We start from the raw sequence: 18,014 nt of genomic DNA, 5'->3' as shown, positions 1-18,014 counted from the left end.
TTTTCATGCAAAATAGGTAAATTTGGTAGTTATCATACTTTACACTCTCATTTACCTCTCCCCTTGGAGATGCGCTAAGAGAGATGATTTTTTGCTAAAAAGGTAAATAGCTCACTTATAATTGGACTGATATATCCAAAAAAAAATATGACTCGCTTATCTTGAGATGGAGAGAGTATAAAAATAAATGTATATTAGAAGTAACTTTTCATTTTTATTACAAGACTAATATTGGTGGACGGACGAAAATGAACAATCGAGATTATATATATATTTTTTGCAGACGAAAGGAGTACATAAAAATAAGAATATCATTCATTTTATACTATTATATTTTCTTAAAACAAGAGTGAAGTTGCTTTTTATTGGTGGAGCGGCTTCTTATTGGCTGGCGGCGGGAGTTATGATCTAAATTGAATCAGTTGGCCATACTTGTCTTATCCAAAAGGATCATCCTTTACCAATCCACAGCATCAAAATTAATTATACGTGCTGAAATGATTCGAAGCCTAATCGAGCTTTCAGAGATCTATCTAAGAGCTGCGAGAGGAAGGATTGATCGAGAGAATGGAGCGAAATCTTATTGATTAAAATCTGAGAGAGAAACTGTACAACTCTGTTTTTTAATATGAAAACCGAAAGAGTAAAGGAAACAAAACAAAATAACAACTCTCTAACGGCTATCTAATCTGACGGCTCAGATACAAGCTCACTAACTAACGCAATCCAACGGTTGCTGAAACACTTGAGCTTGAGATTAGCTCAAGGCTGATTCCTCTCTTTGAATGTGCTGATATTGAGCCATCACAAGTCTAACAAACTCCACATTGATTGCTCAATCATTAACCTTCTCCAGCTTGCACAAATTCATCATTCTCATGCACAACTGGAACTTTTCTTTTGATAAAGGCTTTGTAAGCATATCCGCAGGGTTCTCTGAAGTATGCACTTTAAACACCTTGACCTTCCCTTTCCCTATTTCTTCTCTGATGAAGTGCAAACGAACATCTATATGTTTACTCTTCTCATGATATACCTGATGCTTAGCCAAACTTAAAGCACTCTGGTTATCACACCCAATACTAACTGCCTCTTGCACCAGACCAAGATCTGCCAACATCCCTTTCAGCCAAAAGCTCGCCTTTACAGCAGAGGTGAGTGAGATATACTCAGCCTCCGTTGTAGATAAAGCCACCACGCTCTGAAGGTTGGACTTCCAACTCACAGCAGATCCAAACATAGTGAAGATATAGCCTGACTGAGACTTTCTGGTGTCTATGCTGCCAGCAAAATCTGAGTCACAGAACCCCATCAAAATATCTCCCTTGTAGCCATCTGCTTTGAATAGAATACCATAATCTGATGCTCCCTTAAGATATATTTTTCTTGCGCCCAAATCTTATCTCAAAGGGATCTTGATTATCCTTCACCCCCGCACATCCAATTTTTCCCACCCATAACATATCATCAACTTAATAAAAAAAGGAAAAACACCTTTTTTTTTTTGATGTCCCAAAACCATCATTTTAAAATCCAAACCTTTTTTAACACATAGGCATAAAAAGTCTTTCCTTTGCCCTACCTCGCCAAACCAGTTCTTTTTAAGCGAATAACCCTTGCTCTCACCCCCTCCCTTATAAACCCCTTTGTGACATGTGATTGTTTCCCCCGATTTCCAAAAGGGAATCGCTTAACATAAAGCCCCTAATTCCCAATTTTTCTTAGCTAAAAAGGGAAAGGATTCAAATTGGAAAGCTTCACCAAAAAAAACCCAAAAAGTCAATGCCCTCTTCGGTAAATCCTTTCCACAAATCGGCCTTGAACCTTATATGATCACCTCATTAGGTGAAGACTAATCTTTTTTTTGAAGATCCATTTTCCATCCTTTCTACCACGTTTTTAACAAACCCAAGCCCCTTTTTCCCCAAAAGACTAAATCTCATCTATCATGGCCTTCACCCAAATTTTCCCTTTCCCTTGAGGGCATAGATTTTTTAAGGCTTTGCCCCCCTCCCCATACAAACCCAAAAAAGAGCATTTGAAAATTTAAACTTGCTTTGGGACTCTCCCCTTTTTCCTGGAGAAAAGTTTCGATAAATGGGCCCCTGAGAGGCTTCATTTTGTTTTGGTTCCCATCATCACCCGTCCCCCCACCCGCTTATTATTATCCTTTTAAAATTTCCTTTCCCCGCCACTTGTTGCCTTTAAAGAATGTCATTTTCCTTGGGAAAACTACATCTCTACTAACTATAATCTGGTTTCGGGCCCACACCCCCGGGTTTTTTTCTCGAGATACCCAAAATTACCTCTTAATGCTCAGCATCAATTTCCCCCCTTTTGGGAAAAAGCCTTGCGCCAAAAATTCTCAAATGACTATATGGTTTTCTCCCATCCATCTCATATCGGGGGTCTCCATGATGCTAGATGAAGGACACATATTTAATAGTTTTTGGTGGGGCCCTTTTAAACCTTTTTTTTTCCAACCGGGGCCCAACAACATGCATCGAACCCTCTCAAGAATTGTTCATTGTACCTCTCCCCCATTTTTTTTTGGGGGTTTGGGGGGTACGTCCTATGTCTCTTGATTCCTCTATTTTTACAATAGTTTTCAAATTTTTAGACAAAATTCCCAAAATTGTTTCTAAGGCATTTAAAACCCCTTTCCCCCTTTCCACCTCAACACCCCAGAAAAAGCATTTAAAAAGCCCCCGATTTCTCCTTTAATATGTAAATCCAACACTTTCTAAAGAAACACTATTATACTCATTAAAATCAACCTCCCCCCAAAATTTGAGGATGGCCCCCAAAAAATCACTATGAGCTAATCAAAGGGGAGGGGATGTATGTTTCCCGGGGGTGGGGCCCCGTTTCCCAAGGATCATTCATCACAGGAGGCTTTTAATCATCAACTCCTGAATTATCCCCTTTTTTTATCGTTTCTTTACACTCCCTTGGGGGCCCGCCTCCACCAAGCTCAGACTCACTTTAAAATTTAACCATCCATAGATGTCTTCATCACAAAAGATTTGGAATAAAGTTCCTCTTCTTTCACCACCACCCTTTCCCACCGCCATGCTTTTCCCTTTTTCGAGGGAAAAGTCCCTTTCTTTCAAGAGATCAAAGGGGCACTAAATTTCTTTTCACCTTCCGGGGTATATCTTCATCAGTAGTTTCTTGATTGACCCATCCCATCTTCCCACGGATCAATCCCCTTTTAAAATGACACCCCACATTATTTCCCGAATCACTCTGTTCCCCCTTGAATTTCCTCAAACCAAACCAAATGGGCCCAAAAAGGTCCCAAAAAAACCCTAATCCCTGAGCTTCCCTCCTTGACCTCCATTTTTGGGGGCCTGGAATCATTCTCCTCAACACAATTGATTCCTCTCTTTGAATGTACTGATATTGAGCCATCACAAGTCTAACACGTGCGATTTGGGGCAGAAAGATTTGGAAAATAGAAGTAGAGTGATATCAAGTCTTCTAGCATGTGACATTTTTTGACTTTGGAGAAAACGAGAGAATAATACTTAATAAATTAAGCAAGTTGAACTGAGAAAAGAGAGATAGAAGCGGAGAATTCATTAAATTCATCAGACTTTGGTTTCAGATAAATTATTTGAGGAGTTTGTTAACTACTTCTGCGATTACAACTTGAGGCAGTATTTATTGGGATATTTCCAAATATTATTCGTTACAATTTTTATGTCACACTATACATTGTAGTATAGTACTATAGTGGGCCGTCAAATTCATACGATATCGAGTAGGTATTGACTTCTTTTTTAACTATAATGAAATTTGTTTATGAAAATTAATTTGAAAATCTTTTCTATGGATGCATAAAATAAATCATAAATATGTGAATTTTCATGATCAGATTGGGTGTTTAAAGGTGCAATAAAGTATCCAGCTTGCATAAAATTTGTTTGCTTATATAGTTCAAAATGGTTTCTTATTTACTGTAATATAAAATAAAATTCCTTAAAAAATACTCCCTCTATTTTCTAAAAATAGAACCTTTTTTTCTTTTTGGTGTTACCTATAAATAGAAACTTCAATCAACTAACACTAATTTAACACTAATTTGACTGTTTTATTCTTTTTATCTTTCTTTTTTTATCCATTTTTTCTCTTCTTTTTTTTATTTTACCAATTTTGTATTAAAATTTATGTCGTTTTCAAAGTTACTATTTTAAGATACGGAGGGAGTATTATATTTGTAGTTAGAAAATAACAACTTTTTTAAATAGATTAAAACCCATCTATACTTTTACGAGTTCACTTTTCTAACTCGGTTTCATTGTGTATTTTTCCCATGAGCTATCATACATGACACCAAAATCAAATTTCGTTATTGGATCCATACAATTCTAGGTTCCTAGCAATCGGCATATTTGCATTGGGAGTGTGAATTTAATTAATTGCAGCAGTATTATAATTAATAAATGGAGCACTTAAGAATAAATCAAGTACTTACAAAGTTTGCACTGAAAAAAAGAAAAAGAAAAAGAAAAACATGCTAATTAATGGGAATTAGTGACGGCGGTCAATCCCTCAGTAACTAATAACGGAAAAGTGACGAAAAAACATAAGACACTAATTAGTGAGAGATTAGTCCGTCACTAATACAAACTTACAATAGCAGCTATCCTATGTTTTCCGTCAGTTAATTTGGCGAAGGACTAATTTGTCATTAAATTTTTAGTGACATGCTTTTTCATTACTGTTCTATCCAACACTAATCTGTCATCAACTCTGTGTAGTGACGGAAATTCATTGATCAGTGATGGAATAATTCGTCACTAAATGGCGAGATTTTTGTAGTAGTTTGTGTGTTGGTCTAGTGATAAAGTAGTTAATATTCGAGGATAAGGTCTCGAGTTCAAATCCATTGTGACGCACGCGGCCTTACAATTTCCATTCATTTGTCTATATGAAAATGTAATAAACCTAGTTTAGTGTGTGTTGATATAGATTATGGAGTAGACATGGCCAAACCAAACCGGCCTACCGGTTAACCGCCGGTTTTGAACCGGCGGTTCGGAACCGGAACCGGACGACGGTTTCGGTTCGAAATCCAGTTACGGTTCGACATACGGTCAGTTACGGTTCAACAAAATTCGAAATCGTAACCGGCGGTTAACCGCCGGTTCGCCGGAAATAAATGGTCATCGCCGGTAGGTTCGTAGGGTTGCAGGGGTAGGGTCGGAAAAGGACGGTAAACCGCCAATTTTTGGTCAGAAACCGGTGGTTCGTGTCGGAAAACCGGCGGTTTCTGACACAAAACCGCCGGTTGGGGGGTAGGGTTGCAGCGTAGGCTGAAAAGGGGTCGGAAAACCGCCGGTTTCTGACCAAAAACCGGCGGTTCCGACCGTTTTCAAAATTTGAATTTCAAAATTTAAATTTAAGTTGAGCTCAAGTCCTTTTCCTTTTTTTTCTTTTTTTTTTCTAATTGTTTCAACTTTACTTTTAATATTTTTTTTTAAAATTGTAATTTTGTATCTATATTTTAAATTCAAGTGTATAGTTGTATACTTGTATTGTTGTATTTTGTAACTTGTAAGTTGTAACTTGTAATTGTATTGTAGAAATTTACATTCAAAGTTTCAAATCAATAAAATTTCAATTCTTTTGGTTTCAATCTAAAATAATATTTTAATATTTTAGTTATAACGGAGTACTAGTATTTTTGGGATGAGATCCCCTACTGTGCAATAATACATAGCAAATGCAGTTGCGCAAGAAACGCACAAATAATAAAATTTATTTACAAATAATAAAACAATATTATAAAAGTTATTTACATTAATAAATATGACATATTTTAAAATTTATTTACATTTTTAATTATGATAATTCGAATATACGAATATGTTAATTTATGAATGTAAAAGATTTTATTAATACTTTATTGCTTAAATAGGAAAACAGTTCACACTAGAAATGAAAAGAGTATGAGCATTTCATTCATTGAGTTGTACGTTTCTTGCACAATAGCATTCCCTGTTTATTACTCCATCCTTCTCCCACAAATAGACTAGTTTTGCCATTTTAGAATGTTAACAAAAAAAGTCTTACTTCTAAAAATGGAAAACTTATCTTTCATACTTTAGAGCATTCATGACTCATAATTGGAATTTTTTTTTGTGAAAGAAGTATAAAAGTACAATTAATCCCTCTTTTAGAAACCATACACTCCTACCTCAGTTACTTTCAACAACATTGCCACCAAACATACTACTATCAGTTAAGAGTATATTGGGAACTATGGTAAAAAAATCCCAACTTCATCACTATCTTTGCTACTACAAAATTAATATTTAGTAGCATATTACTACCTTTTAATGATTACTACAAGTAATACATAATTATAATAATTGTTTTCTACTTAATTTAAAACCATCAGAGAATTAATGTAATTTTATAGTTGAAGTTAAATCCAAGCTAACCAAATGATTCTTCGATGCCATTAGAACCCACCAAAAGAAAACAATTGAATAGCTGATACAATTACAACCAGGTCCCCAATCCAATAACAAAAGGGGAAAAAAACGATTATGACAACCAAGTGTGACGACCAATTTGTAAAAAAGAATGGACAAGGCATTTTCCACAACAATGAAACAGATAAACGAAGCAAGTTAACATAATCAATCAGAGTTAATTAGGTATCAGACTATCATGACCTTTCTTGTATGAAAGATGATAATGCAAATGCAAAAATTGGGATTACATGTCTCAACAACACCATTGAACAAAATGCAAATAGCAGCAAACTTCATTGTAACAAAATATTGTCATTCCTTAAGATTGGGAAACAGAAACAAAATGAGTTGAATTAAAATACTAACTTAAACTTTGATAGCATACTTTCTTAGAGGGAAATACATCTCTTTCTTCTTCTGCTTTTCTGTCTTCAAATATGCCTGAAACAAGGACCAAAATCAAGTCAGAAATATTGAAAATCGAGTAGATAATTCGACCAGGTACAAAGAAACTAGAACCCCCGAAACAACTGACACACCCATGAGTTATTGGCTGGTTAACAACTAAGTCGTGCTTCGTCATCACAACAGCCACAAATATGTTTAAAAAACAGTTACTTATTCGTTAAACATGCAAACAATGGAAGGGTTCAGACTGAGTATGGTATCAAGAATTGCCATACTCTTAATTTACAGTCTCTACTGAGACAAGTATAGATAATATTGACAAAAACAGTTGAAGATATAAATCATGATTAACACAATTTACAAGTCTATCGTTTATGGAGTAATAGTTTAGTCACTATTGAAATGCGCCAAAACAAAGTCAAGTGAAATAATTATGAGCTAAGGAGAATCAATAGCTGAAAATAAAAAAGGAGTGCAACTCAAATGGAAAATATCAGTCTGAAAGCATTAACAAAAAATGAACAGTGATGATTCTAATTGCATTACACAAAAGTAGTCTTAAGAAATTGCATTATAGCATCCGATTTGAACATATATTATAACAAATATTCAAATAAAGAAGAAAAACATTCTCAATAAAGTACGATTGAAATGAATGATACCTGGTGCTTGGTGAGGCGGCGGCGGATAGCGCGAGTCTTCTTAGGGCGGAGATCAAGCGGCAAGTATTTCTTGTTCTTGTAGGCTTCTCGCAGCGCGGACTTCTGCTTCTGAGAAATCACGGTCAGCACCTGCGCAATCGACAGCCTAACCACCTTGATCTTCGACAGCTTGTTCGGAGCGCCTCCGGTCACCTTCGCTACGCGCAGCAGCGCAAGTTCCGCCTTCAGATCCTTGAGCTGCGCCAGCAGCTCTACCTTGTTCTTTAGCCTCAGCTCGTGAACCTTAATCCTCGCTAGACATTACAAATTGAAACAGAAAACTATCAATGGATGAAAAATTAAATACGACAAACATTCATCATTTTTGAAATTAGATGGAATTATTGTTCTTACCCATCCCTTTCTTTGTGATGGAACGGAGGGTTGTGGCCTGTGGGAGATGAGCAGAGTGAAATGGCGCTCCTCAAAAAACCCTAATGTATTTATCTGTGATGGGCTTGGGCTTCGTTTCTTTTGAAATGAGGCTTTGAATATATAACAAATTGTGCCCTTAAATTGAGAAAAGCCCAAATAATATTTGAGTGGTGGGCCCATATCAACTGCATCTGTGACTCAATAATAATGTATTTTCGCTATGAATCTCAAATCATCTGATTTTCACACTAAAAATATTATTACTTTCAGATTATATGATTAGACTAGAATCTCCGATTTCTATAAATTGGAAATAATTACCCTTTTTTTTAGATTATTCTTTGGGATCAATAAAACCATATTGAGGGCGTGCACAAATATGAATAATATAGCGGACAATATGTAATTGATTCTGGAAGAAAATAATATAGCGGACAATATGAATAATGGTGAGTATTGACATTAATTAGTTAAATGATATAGTAGTAATTAGTTAAATCTTAATGATTAATTAATTAATAGTGATTTGAGTGGTAAAATCAAATAATTTTTTAATAAAATCAAATAATTTTTTAAAACTCAAACTGGTAATAAATGGGACGTTCAAAGACATTCAAATGGAGTAGTAAAATTTTATGGGCAACTGTTAATAGTTACATGCACATCCATACAATTGATGACAAGAAATTAATACACGTTATAACTCACCCGACGTAGAATATAGATATAGAGCTAATAGTCATTTAAATTATGAAGTTTAATCAAATTATAATTTATCCTATAAATTTTAAAATTGGAATATTAATTCATGACGTTTCAATTTCTCTTAATTGTTTCATTCATGCGCAAATATCGTCTTTTAACAATATTCAACATGACAAGTTTTATAAAATAAATATTTTTTTATTTTCTTATTTATCTTCTTATCTATTGAAATATTATTATTTTTAATATTATTACCAAAAGACATTGATCACGAGAAAATAAGGCTAATGTACACCGTGAGACTCCGATAAATAAAATAAAGTAAGTGGTGTTTTGGGAGTTTGAATTTTGTAGACGAATAAGAAGATCCAACAACTCACAACAATCAAAGAAAGAAAAATCCAGAAAGTAATCAATAAGCAAGATAAACAGTGATCTGCAGCAGCGTCTCCATCCCATCGGTCTCGTGCTGGCCGCCGGGAAAGGTCTTGACGGTAGCGAAACCCTTTGCGTTGACATGCTTCCCAGTGCCGCCCATGATTGCAAGATGCGACTCCGCCACAGCTGTCCGGTGGACCCCGAAGAAGGTGATGCTGTCAGCGTATCCTCCAGCGGCGAACATCACCGTGAAGGCCATGGTCTGGCTGTTGCCGTCGACGGAGCTGTAGATGTAGAATCCCTGCGCCTTCCCGACCAGCCCCGACCCGAGCTCGTGGCCCTCCGTCACCTCGTCGTCGAACACGGTCATCGTGCCGAACATCAGCTTCTGCAGCGTGCTGCCCGACGGGAACTGCGCGCTGTTCAGCACGGGGAACCCGGGTATTCCCCCGATGATGCCGTTGTTGTTGTTGCCGACGTTGGAGGTGAAGCCGCTGAGGCCGGTGAGGAAAGGGACGTTGTTGTTGTTGACGACGCCGCCGTTGGCGTTGTTGGTGGGGACGCCGTTGTTCACGGGGAGGACGGCGCCGTTAGGCTTCGCGAAGGGGACCTGCCCGCCCACGGCCGGGTTCGCTACGATGCCGGTCACCGCGATGGCCGAGGGTCGGCTGCCGCCGAGTATGTCATGCATGAAGAAGGTCAGGGGGTGCTCGTCTGGCCCTATGCCGGCGCCGGCTGCTGCAGCCTCCTCGTCGAGGATACGGGCGGAGGTGGCGGAGGATATTGCGAGGGCGAGAATGAGAATGGAGATGGTGGTTATGAGTTGAAATGCCATGAAGAAACTTTGTTGATGTTTTTTGTGTTGTTGTGATGAGTTGTAGGAAAAGAATTTAGGTTGGGAATATATAGAGGTTAATATTGGGGATTAAGTAGCAATGATAGTCCTAAAGTGTGCGATTATGGAGTTGATGGAGATGGATTAGGTGTGTGTATCTCTTCATTTAAGGTGGTTGGGTACTGGCGATGGCTATGGTGGTGCGGGTATAATGTACAACTAAGATTTTTAATTTTTCATATTAAAAATGAAAAAAGATTTCTTTTTTTTTTTATAGTACAAAAGAGAGCAAAAATTTGTGATCATTTTCTCTTTGTTAAAGAAGTAATTAGTTGCCTGGATTCTTTAATTTTCAAGGAAACTAAATAGGGAAAATATTTTAAGATCCAAAATCGATTATTAAGATTCCAAGAGAAGTAGATGGTTCAGGTTTTGAATCAGTATCTGGTGGCTTTAATTTCAGTTTAAAATTGGTGGTTTTCCATTTGCTTTCTTCGAATTTTCGATTTTGAACCAAAAAGCAGAAAAAAGATCTTTGGGAGAAATTGGATTTTAATTGTAAATCCTAAACAAATGAAAATAGTGTTGTTTGATGAATTAATCAACCTTCCTTCATCAGACTAACACACCACTTATAAATAATCAAAGTGAAGCAATAACATGAGATAAACACTCAACTGCAAATTTATCATCCTTGCATAAATCAGCAGCTAAAACCTCCCACAAATCATGCCCTAAGTTCATCTTCCTCTTCTGCATCTCCTCCAAAACAAACCGGCCTTCATCCGTTTTCCCACACCTCAACAAGCCACTACACAAACAACGAAAAGTTTCAACTCGTGGAGAATGATCGCTATGAAGCATCGCATTCAACACCTTCAAACCGCCTGCAAAATCCTCAACTCTAACGAAACCATCAACCACCATTCTATAAGTGGCAGCATTTGGTTTCAATCCCTTCACCTGCATCTCAACCAAGAGCTTATACCCCTCTGAGACCTCACCTTCTTTGCACAAACAACCAATCAATATGTTATACATCACCACGTCCGGCTTAATCCTCCTCTTCTTGATCTCAAGAAGCAACCCTTTTGCTTCATCAATCAATCCTCTTTTGCAAAGATCAGTCATCAAAACGCCGTAGTTCACAAGCTCGGCTTTGCATCCATGGTACTCCATATCGAACATCAATTTCTTCGCGTCGTTGAACCTACCTAAAGAGCACAAACCTTCCATCAATACAGCGTATGTAACTGCATTTCCTCGCCTTCCCTTCGCCCTCATATCCTCATACAACGTTTTCGCCTCATCCACATCACCCCTTTTGCACAAGAACCCAATTTGAGAATTGTAAGTCACAACTGTAGGCTCCACTTCTCTCTCAAGCATTTCATCGAACACCTTCATCGCCTTCTCCCAGTCATCATTCCCCAACCACATTTTAATCATTACATTATAAGAAACCGAATTCAACCTGAATCCCATCTTCGGCCCCTTCGCGAACAACTCGGTCGCATCAGAAATCCGCCCGCCGTTGACCAAAACATTCAAAATCGTGTTGAACGACTGCGTCGTGCGCGCGCAGTTATACGACTTTCCCATCTCGCGGAAAACCTCGACTGCTTTGTCGATCAAATCGACCTTCCCGTAATGCCTAATCAATCCGATAAACATAGGCTCGCCGCATCTAATGTCGTGAGTCCGTATAAAATTGAGGACGGCGTCGACATCGTCGAATCTTCTGGCGCGAGCGAGCTTGTAGACGAGAGAAGCGTAAGAAGGGTAATCGTGTTTGTAACCCATTTCGTTGAAATCGTGGAAAATGGAGAGGAATTCGTCGGGGTTTTTGCATTGTTTGAGATTGTCGAGAAACGGGATGGGTGGTCGGAGCTGATTTTTTGTGAACTTGTGAGGGCGTGGTTTTTTTGTGGGTTTGCTACGGGCGTTGCCATGGATGTGATTAGACTGTATAAATTTGTGCAGCTGGTTTTGCAGCTTGAGAGGGGTGAGCTTCAACATGGTTTTCGTGGAATTTGATGCCAACTGAATCTATATTTATACACTGTCATTTGTAGAGCTTAATTATTCATTTTTTTAAAATCTTAGTATTTCTGTATTATAATTCATCAACAGATTAAATAAAATAAACTAGAAAATAAAAAAATTTAAATAATATCCTAATTAATTTTTATTAATAAAAATTTAAGTATATTACTTTAAATAAATGTTTAATTCAATTCTAGCTACGAAATTATACTGTTATGGATTAGTTTTGAAGAGTGTTAATTCGATTTATAAGTATTGCTTGGAAAGTTGTTATGGATAGTTTGCAATGCCTCCTCGGAAACCAGATTAGATGAGTATTAGTACGATAAAGAATACCATTGATTTTAGATTTCCAATGATCTTTGGATACTACTCCCTTCGTCCACGAAAATTCGTCCCGGTTTGACTGGGTACGGGTTTTAAGAAATGTAATGGAAAGTGAATTAAAAAAGTTAGTGGGTTATGGATCCAACTTTTAAAGTATTAGTTTTATAATAAAATGTGAGTAGGAATGAGTAAGTGGAATATGAGGTCCACTACCAAAAATGATAAAAGTGAAATGGGACAAATTTTGGGGGACGGACGGAAATGAAAAACTGAGACAAATTTTCATGGACGGAGGGAGTATTAGTTATTCGATGCTACAAAGATTTTAGACTTTGTTTGGTACATAGAATTGGAGTTATGAAATTAATTAGAGCCTTTAATTCCAAATCAAATATTTAGTATCACAAAAATATTCGAATTTAATATTGAATTACATTTCCAAATCTATTAATTCTTAAATTTGAATTTCACATTTTAAAGTAGTAAATAATTAAAATTCCTAATAATTATAAGTTAGATACATATATTATATGCAAAATACACACAATTTATACAAAATACACACAGAACAAACGTGTTTAGTTATGCATTATGACATTTCACACTTGTTTACTTTGGTTACACATTCTAAAAATGTGTAATACCCTTTTACATAATTTTTAAAAAAAATGTCCCGTTTAGGAACACATGTTCCAAACACGACTACTTCAAGAATTTTGCCCTCTTTACATGCCAAATATGCACACAAATTTAGTGAGCTTGATATGTACTACTGACTAAGCTCATACCTCGGCGTTTTTAAGTCCATGTCTAATTATTTATATTTGGTTTTATGGAGAAATAAAAAAGGTCAACTTCAGATTTGTAAAGTTTAAAGAGTAAAGGTCAAAATTAGTCCTAAACATATGGTCATTTTATCTTTTTGGTCCTAAACATTATCTTTTGGATTTTTTTGTCCTGAACATATGGAAATTTGATCATTTTAGTCCTCCGTCAACATTTCCGTTAAAAACTAACGATCAACAAGTTTAATACTGATTTTGACCAAATTAAACTTTTAATTCTATTTTTTACTCCCTAATTAATTCCATAATTATTTTAATAAATATCCGTTTAAAATCCTAAAACCCCCCAAAAAAATTAGTGCATTGGAAATTAAACCCGTTGTTATATGGGGATATTTTAACTGTTTTGGATCTATTTCTGCAAAAGAATTTTCAATTCTCATCCAGACAAAAATCTCTGGTTTCCAATTTTCAATTCTTTTCTTCTTCATTTTGTGGAGTGCCTCAATCCAGATTCTCGGTTTACAACTAATTTGTGAGAAAAAGTTAAATGAAGGAGCAAGGAAGAAATGATGAAGACGATTCAGTGTGTTGAAGCAGAGTGAAATGAATCCGCGGGTAGCCAATTTCAACGATTGCAAAGCTGATTTGATTGATTTTCGGTTCCACCGAATCGGAGTGCAGCAACAATTGAAATCCCTAATTTGAGGTCCGACGCCATGAAACTTTCAGGTGTAGACTTGAATTCGGTAGGTCTTAGGAGAAATTGGAAAGACGAAAGGGTAAGTGAACAGAGGATGGAGCAGCAGTCATTGGTTAGCAACGAATACCGATGATGAACATGATAGGACTGAGGTTGGGGAAGGCGTTGAGGGTTGTGTTGATGGTGGATTTGAAGCAGTAGAAACTGGAGAAAGAGGTTGTGTGGGAGGGAGTTCGCAAAGTAGAGATGAAGGAAAATCTGCTACTGAATTCTAAATAGAAAGTGTTGAAAACCAAATAAATATTAATTAAAATAATTAGAAAATTAATTAGGGAGTAAAAAATTAGAATTAAAAGTTTAATTTGGTCAAAATCGGGATTAAACTCATTGACCAACGGAAATATTGACGGAGGACTAAAATGATCAAATTTCCATACGTTCAGGATCAAAAAATTCAAAAGATAATGTTCGGGTCCAAAAACATAAAATGGTTATGTTTACTCAAGTTTAAATAATGTTTTTCCTTCGACATCTTAATAAAGCTACCAATTGAAATGATTTATAGTATAAATATCCCGGCAAATATTGCAGCCAACATATTGTGGCTCCACTTTTATTTATTGTGATAAATGTTACAAAAGCTGATGAGTTACACAAAAGATTCAACTTCATCCTTTCATAGTACTACTAGATATAGCCATATAGCTAGGAATTACGTGTATTAAAACTATAAGTAACTAGAATTGCACGGGCTCAACTAGGACCATTTTAACCATCTCTGTGGTCTTAGCCTTGGGGTTACCATATGAATCTTCTCCAACATACAATAAATTTATGACTCGAGCAAGATGGAGAATGCGCACTAGTATAGCCATTGATACTGCCCTTGGCTCTAGACACTCCTCATTTATATCCTTCCATGCTTTTTTCACCCTCTTCCAAAATTCATCAAAAGCTTCCATCTTTGAGCACCCATTTTCTTTCATGTAACAATCCACGCTTGTAGTTTTTGCCTCAATCTATACATAGATGCATGTTATTTAATTACTTTATCAACAAATATATATATATATATATATAGGGATGTGATCAGGTCCATAAGTGAAATTCTGTCAAAAATCAAAGCAAATCTCAGCCATTGGATCCTGTAATGTAACCGTTAGATTAATGCCGCGTGTCACCTAATAATGTAGATTGTGTAGTCTAATAATGTAGCTCGGCTAATAATGTAACACGTTGTAGTCTAATAATGTAGATTGTGCAGTCTAATAATGTAGCCTAGTTAATAATGTAACGCTTTTAGTGTAATAATGTATTTCGGGTATTATGATCACAACCATCTAATCTGAGGATCCAAGGGCTGAGATTTGCTTTGATTTTTGACAGAATTTGCCTTATGGACCATAGTGCGCATAGGGATGTGATCAGGTCCATAAGTGAAATTCTGTCAAAAATCAAAGCAAATCTCAGCCATTGGATCCTGTGATGTAACCGTTAGATTAATGCCACGTGTCATCTAATAATGTAGATTGCGTAGTCTAATAATGTAGCTCGGCTAATAATGTAACATGCTTTAGTCTAATAATGTAGATTATGCAGTCTAATAATGTAGCCTAGTTAATAATGTAACGCTTTTACTGTAACAATGTAGTTCGGGTAACATGATCACAACCATCCAATCTCAGGATCCAAGGGCTGAGATTTGCTTTGATTTTTGACAGAATTTGCCTTATGGACCATAGTGCGCCCCTATATATATATACTCCATTCTATTATATCTTTTAACCTAGCTTACCCCGTGTCCAACCATGTCGTCCATTAATCTACAAATAACCGAGGCGGCTCGTACAATTAGTGGCTCGTTCGTAACCCAATCAAAATCATCTTGGGTAATAGGGTCTCCCATTCCAACCAAAGAAGTTGTTGATAGCATCATGTAAGCACCCGATACGAGTGCAAATTTCATATACTCGTCCATTGTCGGAACATGCTTGCTATAACACCATTCCGCCTCTTCCATATACACCCCCGCTAGCTTTATCATCTGCCAATTTCATTTATTAATTTTGTAACATATAGCTTTGTGTTACAAACCAAACAAGGAGAACTTATCAAAAGTCTAGCATGTTATTGGTCTATAAACATCATACCAGTTGCACTCTCAATTGAACGGGACATTGCGTCCATAACACTTTATGAGTCGAGTTAATACCTCTTTTCTCGCATATTGCAGGCGATATGACTGGCCTCGTTTTCCCATTTCATCTTCCATCTCCGAATAAATGCCTAGAAGAGCTTCGTAACATATCCTCATGTACGGCGGCAATTCCGCAACAGCACTAATATCCCATCTGAACAAGGGATGTGATCAAATGAAAACTCTAAATATTTTGTACAAACTCAAAACTATGATCTGGACCATTGAAAAATGTCAACAGATCACAAAAAAGCATCAACAGAAAAATGTGAATTTCAACGGCAGTCAATGATTGATGTTGTGTTGATATTATGTTGACATTAAAATCTTGAAATTTTACACTGTGTTGATATTGTATTGAAACTGTGTTGAAGTTGTGTTGAAGAGTTTTGAGTTTGTACAGTATATAAGTTTGCATTTTATCACTACCCATCTTTACAATATATATTAGAAAAAAAAAATGATTGGATATAGTAATAATTAGAGGAAGTATACACCCACCCTCGGATAGCGTGGGTGAAAAGTCGGAGTTCATCTAACGTTCCATAAACATCATAGATGTCATCAATGATGGAAGTTAGAGCTATGACTTTGGTCATAAATACTCTTGCAGTGTCGTATTGTGGCTCAAAATAGACTCCCACAATCCAAAAATAGCACTCCGCCACTCTATCCCTTGCAAATGGTAGTTTTTTTCCAAACTCCAAATCCTCCCACCACCTGCAGCTTTTGTTTAATTTATAAAAAGTTAGTAGTAGTTAAGTAAGGTAGTATGTCAATGATGTCATGAGTTGGTGTGGTGGTGACCTTGTAATGTGGTGTAGCTCCCTCTGATGTATTTTCTGCACAATATTGAAGTCTAATTTGGCAAAATTCAATAATGTCTGATTGTGCGACTCATCTTGTTGGTACATAGATATAAATTTCTTGGCCCCGAGTCTGATCAGACTCTTGCTAATCGGCATCTCCAGAGCTTCTTTCACTCGATTCGATAGAGAAGTGCTCATAATTTTTTGTAGAGAATTCCGGAGATGTGAAGAAGTAAAATCTAAGGCTTTGTCAAGAATATCTTCTCCGTTTATTCCGTAGTTGGAAGCCTCGTACAAGCTTAGCATCCCTTCAACGTCGTCTATCAACGACTCCTTCAGATTCCCTTCCTTGTCTACCAATCCGTTGAACACGTCTGCACGCAGTAATTAAATATAGAGTATGGTGTCAATTTTAACTTTAAGATCCGTTTTGTAGGAAATATAGATAAGACAAAACATGATAAGAGCACACTTTAAATCATTTGAGGTCATATAACTCGAAGATAGAAGAGTTAGATATCTACGTACCCTAGCAAACAGACCCTAAGTTTTTAATTGAAATTTGAAAGTGATTAGGGTTTATAACTCACCGCATGAGACGCGGTAACCATGCTGTCTGAGCAGACGAAAACGAAGAGCAAGAACTCCAATATTGTCCTTGTCTTTGCTACTCTGTGTATCATAATTCTGGTGAATTTTGCTTAATGAGTCGTCAATTTCTTCTGAAAAATGATAGGCAACACCTAGACGTTGGATTGCATTAATGAGCTCCATCTTGAGCGCTGAATCATCCGGGGTTTGAGCTAGCAACTTCTTCACCTCTACCTTTTGCTTTTCGAGCATTTCCTTGTCTGTGGCACTGATTTCCTGCAGTTACAACATTAATATCATGCAGTTACAAATTTTGGAGTATTGGTTTTGTTTTTTATTGCCAAATAAGGGTAAATTTAAAGGCCTCGTCGTGGTGGAGACTTGAGCCTTAAACCTTTGGCCTCAAGCATCAACCACTTTACCACTAGGCTAACTCACGCACACAACAAAATCAGTAAATAATAGTATACCGTAACGTGGTTAGTATATGCAAGAAAATGATCTTTCCAAACGCTAGGAACATATGTTACAGATCGACGACTAACATCTACATTTGTATTATTTGTGGAGATGGGAACAGCGGATGCATAGATATTGGCCATTTGTTTTTCACAAAGCTCTATACTTGAATAAGTTTAGTGTATATTTTCTTGTATTTATAGATGA

At 36.7% G+C, this 18,014-nt stretch overlaps 4 protein-coding genes across 4 annotated transcripts; all 4 read right to left on the bottom strand.

Annotated features, from left to right (window-relative positions):
• Positions 1-6,753: 6,753 nt before the first annotated feature.
• On the bottom strand, positions 6,754-8,055 carry LOC125218477 (60S ribosomal protein L35-like). The gene is made up of 3 exons (XM_048120152.1): positions 7,952-8,055; positions 7,559-7,851; positions 6,754-6,929 (listed from the first exon to the last, which is right to left on the bottom strand). The coding sequence occupies exons 1-3, from the start codon at positions 7,953-7,955 to the stop codon at positions 6,855-6,857; spliced, it is 372 nt and encodes a 123-aa protein (XP_047976109.1). The 5' UTR covers positions 7,956-8,055; the 3' UTR covers positions 6,754-6,854.
• A 934-nt stretch (positions 8,056-8,989) lies between these two features.
• Positions 8,990-9,919, bottom strand: LOC125224106 (dirigent protein 10-like). Its single transcript, XM_048127451.1, has one exon. It carries the CDS (start codon positions 9,888-9,890, stop codon positions 9,090-9,092), a length of 801 nt encoding a protein of 266 aa, XP_047983408.1. The 5' UTR covers positions 9,891-9,919; the 3' UTR covers positions 8,990-9,089.
• A 543-nt stretch (positions 9,920-10,462) lies between these two features.
• On the bottom strand, positions 10,463-11,909 carry LOC125221284 (pentatricopeptide repeat-containing protein At1g07740, mitochondrial). Its single transcript, XM_048123407.1, has one exon. The coding sequence runs from the start codon at positions 11,907-11,909 to the stop codon at positions 10,533-10,535; it is 1,377 nt and encodes a 458-aa protein (XP_047979364.1). The 3' UTR covers positions 10,463-10,532.
• A 2,413-nt stretch (positions 11,910-14,322) lies between these two features.
• Positions 14,323-17,960, bottom strand: LOC125219623 ((-)-germacrene D synthase-like). Its single transcript, XM_048121645.1, has 7 exons — positions 17,819-17,960; positions 17,348-17,624; positions 16,756-17,131; positions 16,450-16,668; positions 15,964-16,102; positions 15,547-15,795; positions 14,323-14,770 (listed from the first exon to the last, which is right to left on the bottom strand). The coding sequence occupies exons 1-7, from the start codon at positions 17,948-17,950 to the stop codon at positions 14,489-14,491; spliced, it is 1,674 nt and encodes a 557-aa protein (XP_047977602.1). The 5' UTR covers positions 17,951-17,960; the 3' UTR covers positions 14,323-14,488.
• Positions 17,961-18,014: the final 54 nt, after the last annotated feature.

This window comes from Salvia hispanica, chromosome 4 (assembly GCF_023119035.1).
Source record: "Salvia hispanica cultivar TCC Black 2014 chromosome 4, UniMelb_Shisp_WGS_1.0, whole genome shotgun sequence".
NCBI lineage: Eukaryota > Viridiplantae > Streptophyta > Magnoliopsida > Lamiales > Lamiaceae > Salvia > Salvia hispanica.
The sequence above is the reverse complement of the archived record's forward strand: the minus strand, read 5'-3'. Positions and strand labels throughout refer to the sequence as shown.

Bases quoted from the DNA above. Each gene is read 5' to 3' on its own strand.
- LOC125218477 (XM_048120152.1), bottom strand. The intron at 6,930-7,558 runs GTATCATTCATT...TCCTTGTTTCAG, and splicing joins GCCGCCTCACCAAGCACCAG to GCATATTTGAAGACAGAAAA.
- LOC125224106 (XM_048127451.1), bottom strand. From the start codon at position 9,890: ATGGCATTTCAACTCATAACCACCATCTCCATTCTCATTCTCGCCCTC.
- LOC125221284 (XM_048123407.1), bottom strand. From the start codon at position 11,909: ATGTTGAAGCTCACCCCTCTCAAGCTGCAAAACCAGCTGCACAAATTT.
- LOC125219623 (XM_048121645.1), bottom strand. From the start codon at position 17,950: ATGGCCAATATCTATGCATCCGCTGTTCCCATCTCCACAAATAATACA. The intron at 15,796-15,963 runs GTATTAACTCGA...TGAAATTGGCAG, and splicing joins TGCAATATGCGAGAAAAGAG to ATGATAAAGCTAGCGGGGGT. The intron at 14,771-15,546 runs GTAAGCTAGGTT...ATCTATGTATAG, and splicing joins ACGACATGGTTGGACACGGG to ATTGAGGCAAAAACTACAAG.